The sequence below is a fragment of the Hermetia illucens genome, chromosome 2, assembly GCF_905115235.1.
Source record: "Hermetia illucens chromosome 2, iHerIll2.2.curated.20191125, whole genome shotgun sequence".
NCBI lineage: Eukaryota > Metazoa > Arthropoda > Insecta > Diptera > Stratiomyidae > Hermetia > Hermetia illucens.
The window spans coordinates 105,108,273-105,128,172 of NC_051850.1; the positions used below are offsets into that span (position 1 = coordinate 105,108,273).

The 19,900-nt window shown below is 39.9% G+C and overlaps 1 protein-coding gene across 4 annotated transcripts in view; it reads right to left on the reverse strand.

Annotated features, from left to right (window-relative positions):
• LOC119648291 (bumetanide-sensitive sodium-(potassium)-chloride cotransporter) overlaps positions 1-19,900 on the reverse strand; it is a 219,360-nt gene that overhangs the window by 166,340 nt on the left and 33,120 nt on the right. For 3 of the 4 annotated variants that reach the window (XM_038049948.1, XM_038049950.1, XM_038049951.1), the window contains exon 2: positions 8,957-9,215. In XM_038049948.1, the coding sequence (XP_037905876.1) occupies positions 8,957-9,150 (194 nt within the window). In that variant the 5' untranslated portion in view covers positions 9,151-9,215. Of the gene's footprint in view, positions 1-8,956; positions 9,216-9,280; positions 9,435-19,900 lie in introns of those variants that run through there. The other variant, XM_038049949.1, reaches the window with a different exon arrangement.

Here is a 19,900-nt window from a genome sequence, read left to right on the forward strand (position 1 = left end):
GGTGGTTGCACTTATATATAGCTCCTAGTGTACATACGGTGAATATATTCGATATTCAATTCGACGTTGTACTGACATTTCATCTCTTAGCGAGTACTTATTTAACGCTATTTCGGAACCACGCATTCCTCCACTTTCCAACTAACGTCAACTCTGAAATCTGTTTCGAACGCACTGCATGCGTGGAGGTTCATAATTCTACCTTTCCACCAAATTTTGTGTCAACTGGTTCAGTCGTTTCTTTGAAAAGTACGTGTTACAGACAGACAGACAATGGACCGATTTTGATAAGGTTTGTTTCCGACAAACGTAAACTTTAAATGCGTTTTTCTCGAAATGACCTTTTCCCAACTGGCCGAAAGTTAGTCTCAGGATCTACTCAGCCGACTTTAATAAATCTAAGTGTGTTTTATTCCTTAACATATTCTTCAGGACAATTCACCGCAACTGGAATAAAAGATCGGGAAAATTTTGGCGTGCAAAAACGACTGAAAAGAGGATCGATTTTTCTAGTTCCTTTTTCAAAGTTCCGCTATGTTGTTTTTTGAACTTTCCCATTAACTGTGGTGAATTATCACGTATAACAGTTTAAAAGCCATTTTGAATTTCTATTGTAGACTTCCCAAGTTTTAGATTAACTGTCTACCATGCGATGAAATACTTTTTGAGATGTCAACACTCTCTATGAATTAGATAAATAGGGAGTTGATAAGAAAAAGTTACATGATCATATTTAGTAAATATGCTGAAAAAAAAATGGGGGTAGACTAGCATCTTCAATTTGTATTTTTACCACTCATTCGACTGTCTTACAAATTATGTGAAATCAATGTTTTATAAAGTAATAATCAGACAAAAAAAATGTTTAAACCGTTCTCGTCTCAAGGGGGTCATCCCGTGTGAAGGCCGTTATTTCTGGCCTTTTTTTAGAAATTTTCGTGAAGAACGGGATAAAGATACAAACACGAATTCACCATAGATTTATTGATGTCTTGAGCGTGCATAGTAATTTGTCCGCCCCGTGGTGCCGTGTTAAACTTTTTTTTGTGAATGGTGGTGTTTTTTCACGGCATCTTCATTAAAAAAAAAAACTACTAAATGAATCGCAATTATCCTAGTTCGCGGACCGTAGAAATATGTTCTGAATAAGTCATACAAATTTCAAGAAATTTCATTGAATAGATTTTGGGCTATGGTGGCAGCCGATTTTCAACATGCAGTTTCGAGAAAAACGCATTTAAAAAGTAGAATGCGATTTTTAGCCATAAAACCTTAACTGACCACCATCTGTTATACCTAGTCCATAAACCTTAGGTTTCTTGGCTTCAATTCTTGTCCTTTTAGCGTCATAGTAGTCATTCGAACGTCATTCGGACTGATAAATAGGAATTTATTACGGCGATCGACATAAATCTGACATGTGACTTACCACGTGTTTAACACTATAATTTCTGAACGACTCCGAATATCAAAAAATTACTTTGCCGATTTATTCTACACTATATCTAGATACAATTGATGTCAAAAAAAATTCGATTCCTCGGATCCGACACACGGGATGACCCCCTTAAACTCCACCCAAAATAATGTCTTTACCCATGCATCAGATTGGTTGTGCCCAATAGGCACAGCCGTTACCGAAAGTGGGACAGAGAAGCGGGCAGTGAACCGATTTTATCATAATAAAGTTCGGCTTGTTCTGAAAAACCTGAAAGAAGAGTGCTCGCATGGCCTCATTTCATCTCACTTAACGATAACAAAACCTCTCCTTTACTTTACCCTGCTTCCAGTATTTACCACTTCGCTTGCGGTTTATGTTGGCCTTTTTGTAAAATTTATGTTTCCCCTTAGGGTAGGTAGCAAGAGGGCCAAACATTTTTTAAGGGAGAATGGAGAGCAAGTTTTCAAGGGTTCTTCTCACTCGTTCGTTATAACATGAGTTCGCACAACTGGTTTTGACGTATCTTTAATGAGCAAGAGTTACGGGTTTCTTCATATCGTTGCTTTCGTTGAAATTTAGATCCCTCGCATACATTTTGACATGGGAAAGCCTTACTTTCCATCGAAAAAGTAATTAATGACACTGGCCTTCAAATTGGGAAATTTCTACTTTAGTACATCATGGCTTCAGACAAATTACCAAAACCGTATGTGTACATCTTTGCAGTTCCGATTAAAAATGCTCGTTTGTCAGTACATATGGAAGCGTATAATACCCCAGAAATTGTGCACGGTAAAGTACATACTGCGTACAGCTCCCATGTCTGTAAATGTGCGGAAAAATTTAGATCAGAACAATTAACTATTTAATTAAAAGTACAAAGGGGTCGATTTGTAATGTGCTGCGACTCATGTCCAACTAATGCCATCAAGATATTTGCATAATTGGCGTTCTTCTACAAACTCGCTTGAGTGTATTCAACATCATTGGCATGCCCGAGTCAAGGCCAACTATATAGGAAACAGTTTACCTTATCACCTACATATCTATCTGCTTCGAATAACACTTGTGTATCTATTCACGTGAAGCAATGGATAAAATTAAATCCAGCAGCAAATATAAAAAATCCAATTTAAAACACCAAAAGTAAGAATAAACATTTTGGTACTTGAAGTATTATACGTGCATTGTACATGTTTATCGTAAAAGCATGCGTTTACGTAGATAAATAAAGAGCTAAATGGATATCATGTTCCATTTTCGCATTCTCTGCAGGGAACCAGAAGAAACTAGTTGCAAGGGCACCAACATAGTAACCAGGGATTATTGACCTAAAACTCCACCGTGGCATTGTGTATGAAACTCCCTTGAGAGAAGTACATATTTCAGTTTCATCGAACGAATACGCAGTTGAGCACACAACGTGCACATATGTCAGTAAACAATCTGGATCCAAACTGCATATGCATGTGGATCAAAATGAAAATATTTATTTGTGCTAAGACCTTTAAACGTATTAATTGAAAAATGGTAGTTTCAAAGCTTATTACTGACCTTCGTGGAGAGATGTGAGCGCATACGTGCCACACTGAACCAGAGGTAATTGAGCTGGTTTGGGTAATGGTTTTTTTCACCATGTAAGTTCCTACTGACAATAATAGCTTCACAATATCAAGTTACTAAGAATTGATTCATCACCGCCCTGAGTACCGATATTACCTTATTTTAATACTTATGTAGGGATTATAATTAACGTAAGCGTAGACCTACGACAACAATAAGTTGTGCCAGGGTTTCAAAGGGCATATTACTGTGCAGCGGGTTGCAGACCAGTATTGCTTTATTACTCGCAGCGACACAGTCCCAGCCGTTACCCAAGACATAGGTGATGATGATTTCCGCTTTAAAGATTTCAAAGAAGGAATTCTGCAAGTAACCCATGCTCGTGTTGGTAAGTTTCAGGGTGTTCTGCTGTCGAAATTTCCGCGAAGTGTGAAGTTGGCGTTGAAATGGCACCTCTCGGGGTAGAATAAATGAAACGCACTGAATATGTTCGCTAGCCCTTCACTAACATATGCGTTCGTAATATTGCCGTGAGTGGAAGCTAATGTGGAAAACGCCCAGCGACAGATACGGACTATTATGTCTTGAAGGGTCAACCAGGAGACAGCTTATTTCTCTCTGAGGGTTGGGAGCCAATCTATCTCTCTTTTTATATGATATGTGGCTCTCCAGGAACCAATCACTTCCTCAATCAAGACCATTGGGTAGTTGGTAATCGTGGTAGTTTTCCTTTTCAGTCCTTAGTCCAGTAAAGTGACGATGCGATGGTAGAGGGGATAGAGGGTCAGCCTCTCAATCTCGCTGTTATGAGTTCGAATCCTAGTCGTCATGGGTGTCTGAATTCGTCTTGTGTTTGTCTCGCTTCTGTGAGCTTATCACTAGCACAGCGCTAAATGTAATGATAGTGATACTGAAGCACCGTGAGATTACACCCAAAAAGGGAGAAGTTACGGAATCAAGCAGAGGAACCAAGGTCAAAATTAGTCTATTGCGAGAAACACAGCAACAAAGGCTCCTGTTAAAAAAAATAGGGGCAAGTAAAAGACGTCTCAGGTCAGTACATCAGACGTCAGGAAGGAGGCAGGCTTCAATGGCACTGGTACCTGCGTTATCTGAATGAAGGCCTGCAACTAGAAGAGGACCTTAAGAAGGCTCAGGACAAACCAAAGCCTTCATTATTGGAATTAAGAAAGCGGAGAGCAGCGAAGATTATCCTAAATGAGGGAAATGCTCCCAAAAACCCAAACCCGAACCCAAAAGCTGGGAAACTCCATGTACTTCAGGAGGACTCACGAGGGCCACCATTAGCTATGTTCGTCAAGAGAATTCAACTCACCATACTGCTGAAAATATTTTCAAAGCAAATACTCGCTCTTGAGGAGCAGGAAATTATCGAAGATCTTCTCGTTATGTCGATTGTCAAGGGATGGAGTGCGAAGCTTGTGTTCACCGGCATGCGGGATGACTTAGGATCATAGTTCCCAAATTATCACGCTTGAAAGGAGTAGAATTGTTGACATGTGCTGGGACGGTATATATATGGTGCCAATGTTTCTTTCCAAAGCCGCAGCGCTAGAGACGTAGGATGTTATGGGCTTAATAATTGTAATTAAAAGTCCGCATAAAAAAATTCAATGATAGATAGGTCGTTTGGAATAAAAAGTCAGTTGGGACAATGCAGGGAAACGTATATGCAACCAGAATTAATTTCATTTATAGTAACCTCTAGGGATTTAAGGACATTGGCGGAAAGAGAATGAATTGAGATAAGTTTGTCGTAAACGGTATTGCCGAGAGTCCAGCCAGATATGAAGGACTTTGGTTAAGATAGTGTCTGTCTATACGGAAAAGGTTGAAGTTTGGAAATGTCGATTTCTGTCTATTATGCAACCTAGTTTCACATAAGAGCAGGCGAACTGACAAAGGTCCGGGATGATTTCATTAGAAGGTACAAGTGGGGCCCGGATGAGCTTGAATGATCGGTGAGTTATACTTCCGCGAAATACAAAGATGATCGAATGAAAGGTAGGATAGAAATCACCACACTTTTTGAAAATTTTTCATGGCCATCACTCTTGTGAAGTTAAGTCACTTGCGATAGTTAGCGCGGTGCTCGCTTGCCCCACAGTTTATAATCTTGCAACATTAGTCCAGCGTCTTGGTACCCGCACTTTTGAGGCAACGATACTGCAGGCAATTCGAAGCCAAATAACTGACTCGATGATAATCTACTCGAAGCGATCCAAAGTGACGAAAGGCGAAGAACAGCACATGACAGCAGTCTTTGATTTTCAAATCCTCAGCTATCTCCTGCAAGTGTGTTCGATCCAGATAACAAGTAACGAATGATGTTATATTCTCCGAAGGAAAATATACATGAAGAATTTCGAAGGTTCTTCATTGCGATGTAGTCCTTTTTAGATTTTTGGAGTCTTTGGTGATTAGAGTTTTCTGATTTCTTCGCCGGAAAATTGGTTATGGTATTGGAGATGGTAGACCCTGAGATTCTCCGTGGGGTCAACGATAACAATAGAAAGAATGTTGGTACCTGTTTAAGCAATGCTAGCTGGGGTTTGTTGCTTGCTGCTAAGTTAGGCTGCAGGGGTAGCACAAGGTATCCGTTTATACGCCGTTGATGGCTACGAATACACTTAATAAGTGGAGTTCTCCATATTCGCAATAATACGATATTTTGGAGGAGACATTGGGTGGAAAACCCACCGAGTTCCCCGAAGAAATCTCGGAGCCCACAGAAAGACCAGGAATGAGCAGAGAAGTAGACCTGCTGCCCAGTATGTGGGTGACCTACACCTGAATCTTCTACACCTTAGGGTGGAGAGCGAAACACAGGAAAGCGCCATATCTGAAGAGAGGAGTGATACTTCGATAACTGAGAAAACCCCAAACATTTACAATTCCTTTCTGGTATTTGTCGGATTTGGTAGCGCGGCCCAACCGGTTATGTTGTCTCTCAATAAATCACTAAACCATCCCAGCCATCAATAATGCGGGCAAGACCAACATATCGGTGCTGGGCAAATATTTTATTGTGCCCGCACCAGGACCTACATCCCTACGCTTCCCGCAGGAACTAGAACCAGTAGTACAATCCCAGCATGGGAGATGATCAAGAGAGAAATATCAACGAAGCTGGTCGTTAACATAGAAATACGAACGTGAAAGTGGAAAAGAAGAGGATTTACGCGTAAGCTGCAGCCTGATTCTTGATAGATGGCGAAATGTCTGAGGATCAATTTACCGTCCTTCTGGAGCCTGGAACGACGCCAAGGTTTAATGCAGTCGCCCCAAGTTTACTATTGTAAATACCATGCTGTGCCGGACGCAATATGTCGGGTGCTAGATACCTGACTCTGAAAAAAGTTCAATCGCATGCTGATTGAACAGAAGCCGGGATTTCGGATATTTGAAAGTAAAATTCATGAATGCCCCAATTGCGTTCGAACTGGATCAAAAGAGTCTAAAGGTGCTCAAGGGCAATCACCTTATCATGCTTCACATTTTCCTGGAAAGATTGAAATCCAATCATATCAGGAAACTGAAGGAGATCATTTTTATTTTGAGAGTGAAGAACAATGATGATCTTCGGCTCAACTCACAACTTCGGTGCGCTTCTCCACAATGGAACTGCCGGTGGAGGATAGTGCATACAGTGGTGGAGACCCCGTATGGGGGCTGGCACTGGCGGAGCGACTACAGATAACTGTTCCTACATCTTTAACGGAACAAGCGGAAGAAAGGAAAGTTGGAGACGTGAGCGGAACTGGTTTGATGGCAGTTTGTAAAAAGACGTTTAATACATCTGTAGGACATCGATACTGCAGCATCTCCAAATGCGACAACTCTTAGAGAAATCGATCATGAGGAGATCGAGTCTTTGTACGGTATGAGCCAAACCTAATTATACAGCACCACAGCGTATGCATTTAACTGTCTTCAAGTACATATGGGAGCTTACGTTGAAAAACATAAAGAATGGTCACTTAACTTGCAGCATTGCAAAGCCTCCCCCCTCCTGATGGCGGCGAGGGACACTAAGCTTCAGAAATCCTTCTTAACAGGTTGTGATGCGAACCTTCATCAGATTTGTTGGGAGAGTAGAGAAGCTGTTTGATTTTATCAGTTCAACTGGCCTTATGATTACAAAATTAGGGTCTTAGGGTTGGCACCGAAATGCAAGTCTCAAGGCATCTAAGGACTCCTTTGACCACAAAAGATCAAGTGGGAACTCTGAAGTGCTCACTTTTACAGCCCTTTGAAGATTACCTCGGTGGAATTCAGGAAATCAACCAAATGAATTTTGAATCGTACTCATAGAAGTAATAAAAATGAAGATTCTCTTAAACTTTCATTAACCATAACATGAACATAGGAGGTGCTTGAAATGAGGCTCCTTTAGAACGTACTGTGAGGAATTGGAAGGCGAAAAAGAGAGTTCCAGGCTGTACAGAGCCCTTAAAAAGGATGAGTCTTTCAAGGACTGTCGTAGAAAACCGGGTGGAACTTTCACGTTTAATTAGCATAGACTCTCTTGCAAGCAGACAAATCATGGAAACATATGACAGAAGTGGGAGGAAAAGAGTTGGCAGTTTCTGTAAACCTTAGAAGTAAATGAGCGAAATATAATGAGGCTATGCCGGTCCTACAACGCCCTACAGCTTGGGTCCTTTAACTCTATCTCCTTCTCTGATTTTAAGCGTAAAATAAGCCATTCACTTGCTTCTCCCTCTGAGGACATTATGTAATAAGGAATTTGTTTTCTGTGTATTGTCCTCATTAAGTAAATAAATAAATAAACCTTAGAAGCAAATGAGCGAAATATAATAAGGCCTTCTAGACCGATGGCTCAAAAATAGAAAAAGATTCTGGAGCAGGAGCCTTATTCTCGAAGAAAAACGAGAAATATGCTTTTCCGTTGGGACAACATGCAACGCTTTTCCAAATGGTAGTGTTTGCAACCCCAAGGAGGACAGTCTGGGGAATTGATGAGCGGTTAAAGGACAGGCGTAATCTGCGGCGATAGCCAGGATGCAGTAAGGGCGTTGAGTAGTGCTTTGATCACCTCGAAAATCGCTCAGGAATGTAGAAACCGATTGGATGCAATTGGTAGATTCAGTACGGTGGGAACACTCTGGGTTCCTGGTCCTTGTCGTGTACAGGGAAATAAAATGTCGGAAGCTTTAGCTGAAGAGGGTGCAAACTCGCTCACGCCGGGGCCGGAACCAGCAAGTGTAAGTGTCACTAACATTGAAAGAGATTGATATAAAAAACTGGGAACATCATCATCATCACCAACGGCGCAACAACCGGTATCCCGTCTAGGTCTGCCTTAATAAGGAACTCCAGACATCTCGCTTTTGCGGAGCACGTGGAGTTAATAACATATGCCTTCATAAGACTATAAATACAGAACATCACTTTAAAACATTTGAATTTTGGAGTAGATGTAGTATAGTGCATGGTGGAACCAAATTGGAATCTTGCATCAACGTCATTCTATTCAGAAACAATACATAGCTGGGAATTGTATGAGCGATGTCTGTTTGTTCTTATTCATCCTTGAATTCATACAAATCAGTCTTCGGAGCAAAGTTTAAAAAAAAAACTATACATTCGGGATACCATATCTATACAGCTTGATCCCTATCTCAGAAGAGTGATGACATCGAGGGAAAAATTTCACTTGGATATTGCCGCGATACTATGTTACTTAACCGAGTTTAAAGTTTGAATGTTGATGCTAGAGCTCCAGAGAAATAGAACCAAAGCCGCAAAGGCCTTGAGAAAGGTAAACAAATACTTAATAATAACCAGTTCAGCTTTATGTTATACAAGTTTCCTTTTCGGGGCTTCTGCTAGCCTCCTAAAAGTGATTAACTATCGCGAAGCAAACCCCCGCAAATCGAATCAAAAAGATACAATGTTAGCACTCACCGTGAAGTCCGCCGAATAATATTCGCGGCATCCTCATTGAAGGTATCATCCTCAGACTCAGCGTCACGACAATTCACGTTGTTGTTATAGCGCTGCTGATCGCCTGTATCCACACTTTTACGGACCACGGGATTCACCTGGAAGCGGTTGGGACGATCCACTGAGTTGAGTTCCATAGTAGGGAAGTCGGACATGGTTAATCTAAATGAAGAGAATATCCACGCTCTTCAACACTCCTATGACGATGTGTCGGAATCACCTGGAAAGAATATCGACTTTTTTATTTGATTGCTTACACCGACAGCATGATAAGACATAGCGGACATGTTTTGTTAAATTTATCGTTCCACGAAGTGAAGATGATACCGCACGGGAGCTATTGAAGGCAGAAACTTGAGTCGATGGTTATCAGCGTAATTGAACCACTCGAAAGATAGTAGAACCCGCGGAAACCCATCGATTTCACACTATTGATACTTAACGACACTCGGCGAAGAATCTGTTTGTACTTACAAGGTAAGGAAATCAACTAAACACCCACACTTGTAGCCCACTGCCAAGGGTTGTCATTCGCAATTTCCAATTATCGATTATGGGATCGCAAACTCTGTGGAGAGCTTCAGTGCCACGCACCTTCCCTGCAGTCGACAATAGAATGTATCACTCTCGATGCTAGTAGAGTACTTGGGCGACTGGATCTAAAATTAACTGTCGCTAAGTGTTATAATATTATGGGTGCAAATCCGTTATTAAACTTTAAAATTAAATTGGTGGAAAAAAATATTCACGATATCCGTCAAATCATGTTTACTGTTCCTTTTATCTCACAATACGCATAGTAATGGAAGAATTGATTGCGACACGACGTACGACTGATGCTGTTCATTAGAGACGAAAAATGACGCTTATTTACCGACCGTTATAAATAAATTACCAATTTAGAACATTCCAAAAATAGCGATACTTTATGCCAAATCAGTGGATTTTTGGCAAATTATCAGTCTGTAAAGATGGACTTTAGACTTGTAAAATTGTAATGCCTTACGTAAGAGCACCACGTGAAAACAATCCGGTAATTTCTGCACATTCTTTAAAATTAGGGTTTAAGATATGCGCTTGATGTACGCTTGCCACAGGTATTTCACTCCAAAGTAATTGTAGGGATCGATACCAAGGACCAATTTCATCTGCTTAGCGATTGAAGACTAGAAAGTGGAAGACAACTTTTCAATATAGGTTGCTCAAAAAGCTCCAAAATTAAACTTAACGCGAGAACCACATTTTCGACAGGACTTTACAAAGAGCTAAAACTTCTTCTCAAAATGTTGTGATCATGTAAATTCTAATTGAAGAAATGGACTTCGTTTGTAAGTATATCCCTTCTTCAATCGTTCCTGGAGTATAAGGCATTCATACAGTTTATTTTTTATACATACCATTCCTTGTTTAATTGATTTTCAATGTGTTTCAGTTTCATTATCATCGCCAATAAGCTAACAACGGCGAGATAGCACAAAGACGAATACAAAGAACAGTGGGATTCGAACTTGAGACAGTGAGATCAAGAGACTAGCGCTAAACCAACTCAGCTATCGCACTGTTTCATGTGATATACTTTTCTTCAACTCGTTCTGATCAGTGATTGACTTATGTGAAGGGATAAGTAGACACGATCCGATTCGGAAAGGCGACAAATCGTACCGCCATGTGTCTATTAGGAAATCCGTTGGCAAAAATCAATAATCTCTGACGCTTGTGGGCGATATAATTCAAAAATGTGTCTAGAAGACGTATTTCGTCGTAATCACTGAGATACAATAATAACGGCCAAAGATTTTTTAGAAGTATGAATACAGTATTCTTCAGCAGTGATCTAGTCACAGAAATAGGAACAGTTGCAACTTTTGATTTTATTCCGACATTCCCTCTCAAGAAAAAAGGGGTTGGGTTTAAGGATAAGGATTTTAGTAGCATTTCTAATTAAATTTGCATGTTAAACCATCACCTCGGAGGCCAAGATGGACTGAATATTTTTTTTCTCTTTTTTGAGTAAATATTTATTATTTAATTTCAAACCATACCTGGGAAACTTGAAATATCTTTTAGTTCTTTAATCCAATGAATAATTAATAATATCTCATGCCATTACCAGAGATTTCTTCACTAGCGTTGATTTTTTTTGCTTTTTAAGATTTTGTGTGAAATAAAATCTTAAAATCCATTTAATATCTATCTTCGAGGGGGCTCCCCATATATGCGAAAGGGGAATGGACAAGTTTTTTCGGAGGATATGGCATGAAATATCCAATTAAATGGCTGAATTAATACTTTTGAAAACTGATCCTATTTGCAATCTTGGGTAAAATATAGGGAGTAAGGGCTCAAAATATAATCCCAAGCAAGTCTGGAAGCCGGAAGCTGGACCCTTCGGATATGAAAGGTTTTGTTTGCTTCTTCTGTAAGTATATTTGAGTGTAGAACTATCCCATTTGTACGTAGCCCGTTACGTATATGGAAAAAAATTTTTACACCCTGCTTTTACATGTAAAATCTTGAAAGATATAGCTCACTGCATGTCTGGGGGTCCACAGTTCCCACCTTCTCACCAAATTTCGTGTCAATCGGTATAGCCGTTTCTAAGAAAAGTGCTTGTGAGAGAGAGAGGCTTGGATAGCATTCCGAAGGCAGCAGTCAAAATAGCTCCGAATATGTTTTCCGAGGCGTACACCACATGCCTTAAAGAATGAGCATTTCCTACACAATGGAAGAAGCAGAAATTAATACTAGTCCCCGAGCCAAACGAACCTTTGGGTGAAGCTTCGTCCTACAGGCCGATATTCCTTCTAAATAATCCTGGTAAACTATTCGAACGAGGTTAATTCGAATCAGTCGGTTTTCGAAAGGGGAGGTATACAACGGATGCACTTGTCCTAGTAGCTAACACAGCTAAGACCGCATTTGACGAGGCCAAACGTTGTGACGTGATTACACTTGATGTGAAGAATGCCTTCAATTCCGCTAGATGGAGCAAGATAGTTGAGTCCCTAGTCAACTTAGGCGTGGCGAAGTATCTGGTGCGTATCGTTGCCGACTTCCTAATCGATAGGATTCTGTGCTGTGAATCACATGAAGAAATGAAATCATACCAAACGACATGCGGAGTTCCACAAGGGTCTGTCCTAGGGCCACTCTTGTGGATTATTGTGTATAATGGTGTACTGACCCTAGAATTTCCTACTGGTGTGCCCTCCATTGGTTTCGCAGACGAAGAAGTCAAGCTTTATGCAAATGAAGGAGTCTATGAGGTTAAATCCTGGTTAGAGAATGCTGGTCTACAGCTCGCAGAGCATAACACGGAAGTAGTACTTCTTAGCAAGCGGAGAAAGTACACTTCCGTGAAGATCAAAGTTGGAACGCAAACAATTCATTCCAAGCCTGTATTTAAGTTCTTAGGTGTAATGAGTGACCCGAGGTTAAATTTCAGATTGCTTGTGGAGGGTACAGCAAGCAATGCATATAACATCGGAGCGCTGGTTGCGAGAATGCTACCAAATATAGGTGGCCCAAGGCCGAGTCGTCGACTCCTTATTTCGAAAGTGGTCAGTTCGATCCTACTGTATGCAGCCCCAGTATGGACAGATGCACTGCAAAATATAGCAAATAAGAGAAAGATTTGAGCTGCATATCGCATAAGTGTACTCCGAACATATTGCGCTTGCAGAAAAATATCTAATGAAGCATCTTGCGTGATAGCAGGAATTTACGACCGAACGTACCTCACCGGGGAGTCTCCTGGTCGTCGGCGACAGTTCGCACGAACTGAAACTGTCGTGGAATGACAAGAGAAGTGGGACGACTCAGAAAAAGGCCGCTGGCCTCACAAAATCATATGGGATATCCGGAAATGGATCGAGCGACCCCACGGCGAAGTAGGTTTCGTCCTAATTCAATTCTTGAACGGACACGGAGACTATCGAGCATATGTGTATCGATTTGGGCGTGATGATTCGCAATATTGCCCAAAATGCCCAAATATTGCAGAGGACGCAGCCCAAAGGGCTACATTAGAAGCTACAACCGAGGAGCACTTTACACCCGAAAATATAATGGAACTTATGGTGAAAGCAAAGGCGATATGGACCGAAGTCGAAAAAGTGATTGCAACCATCGGAAACAAGCTTAGGCAGGAAGAAGTCATCCGAAAGAATAAATGCGAGAGGAACACGATTATTAACATGAGCGCAGAATAAATTCTGATCCAGTCCCGCGACATAACATCAAATGGGAGTCCCGCGGGAAGAGTGGAAGGAGGAGGTGGTTTTAGTGAGTAGGAGTCCCACATAACCGTGTGGAAGGTGCCTGCGGTAGCTTTTGAAGCTTTCCACCTTCCATCGAGGAAAATAAAAAACCAAAAAAAAAGACAGACAGACGGGCGGACAGACAGACAGACATTGAACCGATTTTAATAATGTTTCGTTTTGCAAACAAAACCTTAAAAAGCACGAAACCTACCCAACCGGCAAATCTGAAAAAAATCATGTACGAAATATAGATCTCAAAATACATCCCGTTCCCATATCTGCACAAATAAAGTTAATGTTTTCATTTCACCCATATTACTATATTTTAGAAATTTACTGGAAAACTCCCATGTGTGTTGCCATCCAGAAAAATCTACGTTGTTTACCACCCGATTACCCGGGTACCCAAGCACTGTTTTATAAGTAATACTATACTGTAGCTCATATAAGTTCATATATTAGATAGACATTGACTAAATTATGGTTCACGAAGGTATTTACTCTGAATAAGATAAGGCCTACAAATAAGTTCTGTCGGTTTTTTCTTTAAATTTGAAGCTTTATTGTGAAAAATTGGTTATACATTCATTATTCAAAGTATTGCCCATCGCTAGCCACAACTTTCTTCCATCTTTCAGACAATTCATAGATACCATCGCGCCAAAAATTGGCCTGCTTGGCCGCTATCCACTCATCGAGCCATTTTTTGAGTTCGTCGTAATTGGAGAAGTACTGGTCAGCCAAGTCATGTTGCATCGACCGGAACAAATGGTAATCAGAAGGAGCAATGTCTGGAGAGTACAGCGGGTGGGGTAGGACTTCCCATTTCAACGTTTCTAGATATGTTTTAACGGGCTGTGCAACATGTGGACGAGCATTGTCATGTTGCAAAATAACTTTATCATGCCTTTGCTGGTATTGCGGCCGTTTTTTCTTGAGTTCGCGGGTCAAACGCATCATTTGACGTCGGTAGAGTTTGCCCGTAACCGTTTCGTTTGGTTTTAGCAGCTCATAGTATACCACACCCAGCTGGTCCCACCATATACACAGCATGATCTTCTCACCATGAATATTCGCTTTGGCCGTCGATGATGAGGCATGGCCGGGGTATCCCCACGTTGCCCGACGCTTGAGATTATCGTAATGGACCCTCTTTTCATCGCCAGTAACTATTTGATGCAGAAAACCCTTCCTTTCTTGTCGTGGGAGCAGTTGTTCGCACGTGAAAAAACGGCGTTCGACGTCTCTTGGCTTCAGTTCATACGAAACCCAATTTCCGACCTTTCGGATCATTCCCATTGCTTTTAAACGGTGGGAAATGGCTTACTGAGTGACTCCAAGTGTTTTCCCAAGTTCTTCTTCCATTTGCGATGGATCTTGGTCGAGCAATGCCTCTAATTCTTCATCTTCAAAAATTGTTGGCCGTCCGGCGCGCTCTTTGTCTTCCAAGTCAAAATTGCCACTTTTAAACCGTCCAAACCACCTCTGACACGTTCGCTCAGATAGAGCATGGTCACCATAAACTTCAACCAAAATGCGATGCTTTTTTCTTCATATTGAAATAATGAAGTAAAACTCCCCGCAAAAACACATTATTTGGTACAAAATTGACCATTTCCGTTGATGAAAAAAGTATTGTTGTTTACACTTCAATTAAATAATTTATACTGACGTTTGTGCCTATTGACAGTAGCTTTCCGATGAATGTTTGAAAATGTGGAACAATGGAATAACAAACAAACAACAAATTTTGGTAACAAAAAAAAAATAATAATTTCATACTTTAACAAAAACAAAATTCGTATTGGAACACTAAAATGGATTACAAAAATTCATTTTCTTAAACACATCTAATATTTAGTTGGGTAGCCTTTTTGCTTTATAACAGCCCTTAGTCGTTTTGGCATCGACTGCACCAATTTTTCAGTCAAGTTTCTCGGAATTTTTTTCCATTCTTCCTGTAATGCAGTTTTCAGGTCACTGATGTTTCTTATGCTATGATATCTTAACCTCTGTTTAAAAATTGACCACAAATTTTCAATAGGGTTAATGTCTGGGCTCTGAGGAGGGGTTTTTAAATATTTTCTACAATTGTACAATAACCACAAGCGAGTATTTAAAGCGGTATGCTTGGGGTCATTGTCTTGCTGAAATATGTAGCGGTCCTCAATGCCCAAGTTTCTCGCACTTTTATGCAGATTTTTTTTAAAATGTCGATATACTGCGCGGCATTCATATTTCCTTCGATAAAGTGGAGCCCTCCAACGCCGGATGCAGCGAAACAACCCCAAACCATTAATGAGCGGTACCCATGTTTAAAGGTTGGTCTCAGATTTCTCGGATGGAGGCGAGTATTTCGTTCACGCCAAATTCGTATGCGACCATCCGACGACTTAACATTAAATTTACATTCGTCGGTAAAAATTACATTTTTCCAAAATCGGAAGTTTTTATTTAAATACCTTTTTGCGAATGTAATTCGCTTTTTCCGATTTACTGTATTTATAAAAGGTTTTCTTGCACTTACGTTGCTCCGAAATTGAAGCCGGCGAATGTAATTTCGAATCGTTTGAGCTGTTACACTTACTCCACAATATTTCTCTAGGAGGGCAGCTAGCTTTACAGCACTTACGGCATTATCCTTTCGAATTTGACGGAGAAGAAAGGACTGATGTCTGCGAGTCAGAAGCATTCGATTCGGATTATGCGATTTCTTATTGATCCTGCCGCTTGATTTGTATATTTTGATTATGTTGTAAACCGTCGTATGACTTCTTTGAACGATTGTTGCTATTTCTCGGAGCGATTTCCCATTTTCATGCAAATTAACGATTAATTTTCGAACATCGTTTGATAACTCTGTTGACTTCCGACCCATTTTGATAAATTTTGAATAGTATAACTAATTATGGAAAATAAATGTAATTTTTATACTTAAAACTATTCTCTAACTCGATACACAGCCGATCATTAACTAAAACATCACAATCTGTGCAAATTGTGCATTTCCTGGAAGCGTACAGTGTCGCACCATTAGTGTTCTAATACGAATTTTGCTTCGGCAATAATGATCTATAGCCCATTATGAAAAACCGGTTTTGTTATTTTAAAAACTTTTATGTGTTAAAAGTGTCTTAACTCAAATGCAAATAATTAGAAATATAATTGTACTAAAATCATTTAATTTTCTCGTAGAATAAACCATTTTTCTGTAAAATCATAGGTGTTCCAATACGAATTTTGCATACTGTATATTTTTCAAAGGACGACATTGCCGCATATTTTTATGTTTTATAGTAAAATTAAAACCGGCGTCGATACCACGGGTCAACTGTAGGTCAGGTATGCTCGAAAGGGAATGTGCAGATGGCGTTTCCCTCAACACCCTTGATGTTGCCTTTGTTGGTGCTTACATGGTTTATTATGAAAATAAAATTAAATTAACTTATTCCTAAAAAGAACAACCATCAGAAACTTTTAATACGACAACTCGCACGATTGAAGATGAAGCTTCAAATTAACAAATTAAGGGAAATCAAGCAATGAAATTGGTGATCAGAAGTTGAAACGATGATATTATAAAATATAATTAATATAATCATCGCACACACATATATATTTTATAAACAATTAACAAGTCGGGAAACCGGAAGCTCTGCACTTCAAGTATGAAAGGTTTTGTTTGCTTCTTCTGTGAGTATATTTGAGTGCAGACTATCCCATTTGTACGTAGCCCGTTGTATATGCATTTAACATTTCAAACTACCCACTTTGGTGGGATATTGATATTTAGTTGTAGTAAGTTTACATGGTAAAATTTAAGGGGGGTTTTTACTCAATTTCCCCAAAAATATGGTAATATGCTTTTATTAACTTAATTTTAGCAGATATCGATATGGAGAGTATTTGGAGGCCTGGACATCGTATAGAGACATCATCAGTGGTAACTTTGTGCTGGTCAGGGGTAAGTGGCTCCCAATATATATATCTACATTGAAAACTTAAAATTTGTACTTTGGAGGAAGCTAGTTGTCTATCAATTTTAGATAGATTGCACCATATGTACGTTTTTACCAACTATATTCAATTTACTTCCATAAAACCACCAGGCGGACTCAAATGTTCATAACCTACCATAGGAAAAAAAATGTTGATCAAATTTGATTTTATTATTCAATATAGCTGCCTTCGTAGGTGGGGCAACCATTATAGAGGTCATACAATTTTTCGATACCATTTTTTTGGTATGATTTGTCCTTGGACTCAACATAGGCCTCAGTTTTGGCAATTACCTGTTCATGTGCGCTAAATTTCTTTCCAGCGACCATTCTCTTGAGATCTGAGAACAGAAAAAAGTCGCTGGGGCCAGATGTAGAGAATACGGTGGATGCGGAAGCAGTTCGAAATCCAATTCGTATAATTTTGCCACCGTTTTCATTGATTTATGATGCCATGTATTGTCTTGATGAAACAGTACTTCCTTTTCCTTCAACTGGGATGGTTTCTCAGCGATTTCATCCTTCAAACGCTCCAATAACTCTAGACAATAGTCGCTGTTGATGGTTTTTCCCTGCTCAAGATAGTCGTTGAATATTATACCATAGGCATCCCAAAATACTGATGCCACAGCCATGCCAGCCGACTGTTGCGTCTTTCCGCGCTTTGGGGTCAGTTCACCAGGTGTAGTCTACTCAGAGGACCACCGCTTTAATTCTGGTGTGAAAGAATGGAGTCATGTTTCGTCCATCGTCACATATCCAAGCATAAATTCTGCTTTTTTACGGAGGAAGAGCTTCAAAACACTGCGCGCAGTACCCACTTTGAACAGAGCTTTTGCATACCCAAACATATGTTGTAGTCCGCATAAATAATTATTTATTATCGTACACAGCAGGAGCAACTGCAGCGGGAAAAGGCACAAATTCTCATTGTGCACCTTTCGGGTAGGGATGAAGCAGGTAAGCGGTATTGGTGTGTCGATGTCGGCTAGATGGTTTTCTCATTCTATACCAACAGGAAACGGACACATCAGAAAGGTTGATCTTGGATGCATCTACTTATTTCCTCCTAACTTCCAAGGAGAGCAAACATGGATATGTTACCGAACATGTTATGCGTGTTTGATTACACCAACCTTCTCATTCGCTGATTCCATTAAGATCCATTACCATTAATCCGAAATGAATCTTTAAAGAAGCTCTTCCTTTGGTTCCCTCCTTGAATGTATGAAGCCATAAACAGCTGTTCAATGTCTACAGTTATGAAAGATCGAGACAGCGCTCGCAGCAACTCCAGCCCTTATGCGTGGAATTATGCTCGCGCCACCTCCATTGCGAGCGGACGTGTATTTTCCGTCTCTATTAAATTTCAAACAATGTGTTGGGGGTTAAATGTCCTGTGTGTTGCTCCCATACAAGGAAGACTATCTATTCGTTTTAAAATTCCATCTCCACTTCCTTCTTCCTCCCTTCTTTTCAAAAGAGAACGCTTGTACTGCATTGACTCAATTTTGCAGGAAGCCGTTTTAAACTTTTTTTAAATTTTTTCTTTCATTTAATTTTCTGAGCGGAGAAGCTTTCAAGAATATTGCGTGAAAATTTGAGATGAATGAAAATAATAAATAGAATAGATGCAGCGGTTTAAGCAACCATTTCTCATACATGACTCAGAGCGGACTCGTGATGCGAATGACAAAAAGCTGCTGTATTGGATTCGTTCAAACACATGTATAGCGCTTTTTCCAAGGTTGTTTTGGATGCCATCTAGCCTATCTATGAAGATCTGAGCAAAGGTGCCCTCCTGGAGTGATGTGTCGAGGCTATACGTGGCTATTAATGGGCCCGATAAGCTGAGCGGAGCAGAGATCGGAAAAACAGACTGAAGAATGCAGGATTCGTAGCAGACAGGAGCAAAAAAGATGCTTGGGACATCATGAATGATAGCAACATCCTTTGTGGGCCTGGCATTAGCGATTCAGTGGGAGGAAAGCCGATAAAACTCGCTTATGGACGTTTCATTCCAAATTTTTTAGTGTCCATTTTCCCCATAACTCACGTTTTCCAAATCGGTGCCTCTGAGAACTGCAAAATTACTGCAAGGATCTTTTTGAATATTAACGCTGGATATTTCTTTTTTTTTTTTTAATTTGCTAATATTTTTGATTTTAAAATAATAAATTAGCGGATTTTTTTTTTAAAAAAATCCTGATTTTCACTTACTTCCACCTGAAAAGAGAAAAATTGAAATTTCCAAACAACCCTACCAGCGATACCTGCAAAAGGCGATCATTTAAAGAAAGAACTTTTATTTTTGTTTCCAGATGATCCAGCACCGAGTTATGGACAATTGCCTTATTTTCTAACATTTCTCCATGAAGATTGTATACAATATTCTTGGAATGCCATACCTTAATTTACCATTAGTTTTAATAAATAGCTTTTAACTATGTCTTAAACTTATGCTATATGTCATCAAGACCACCAGGAAGCGGTCTGGTTGGACATTGGAAGCACCACCAAATCCCCGTAACTCAGATAGATTTTGATCGTCCTTTCTTAAACAAGCTGGACGCTTCGGGTTGGAAAAGTTTTGTTGATTGCACTTATACAGTGTATGACTCGTAGTGTATATACATTGAATATAC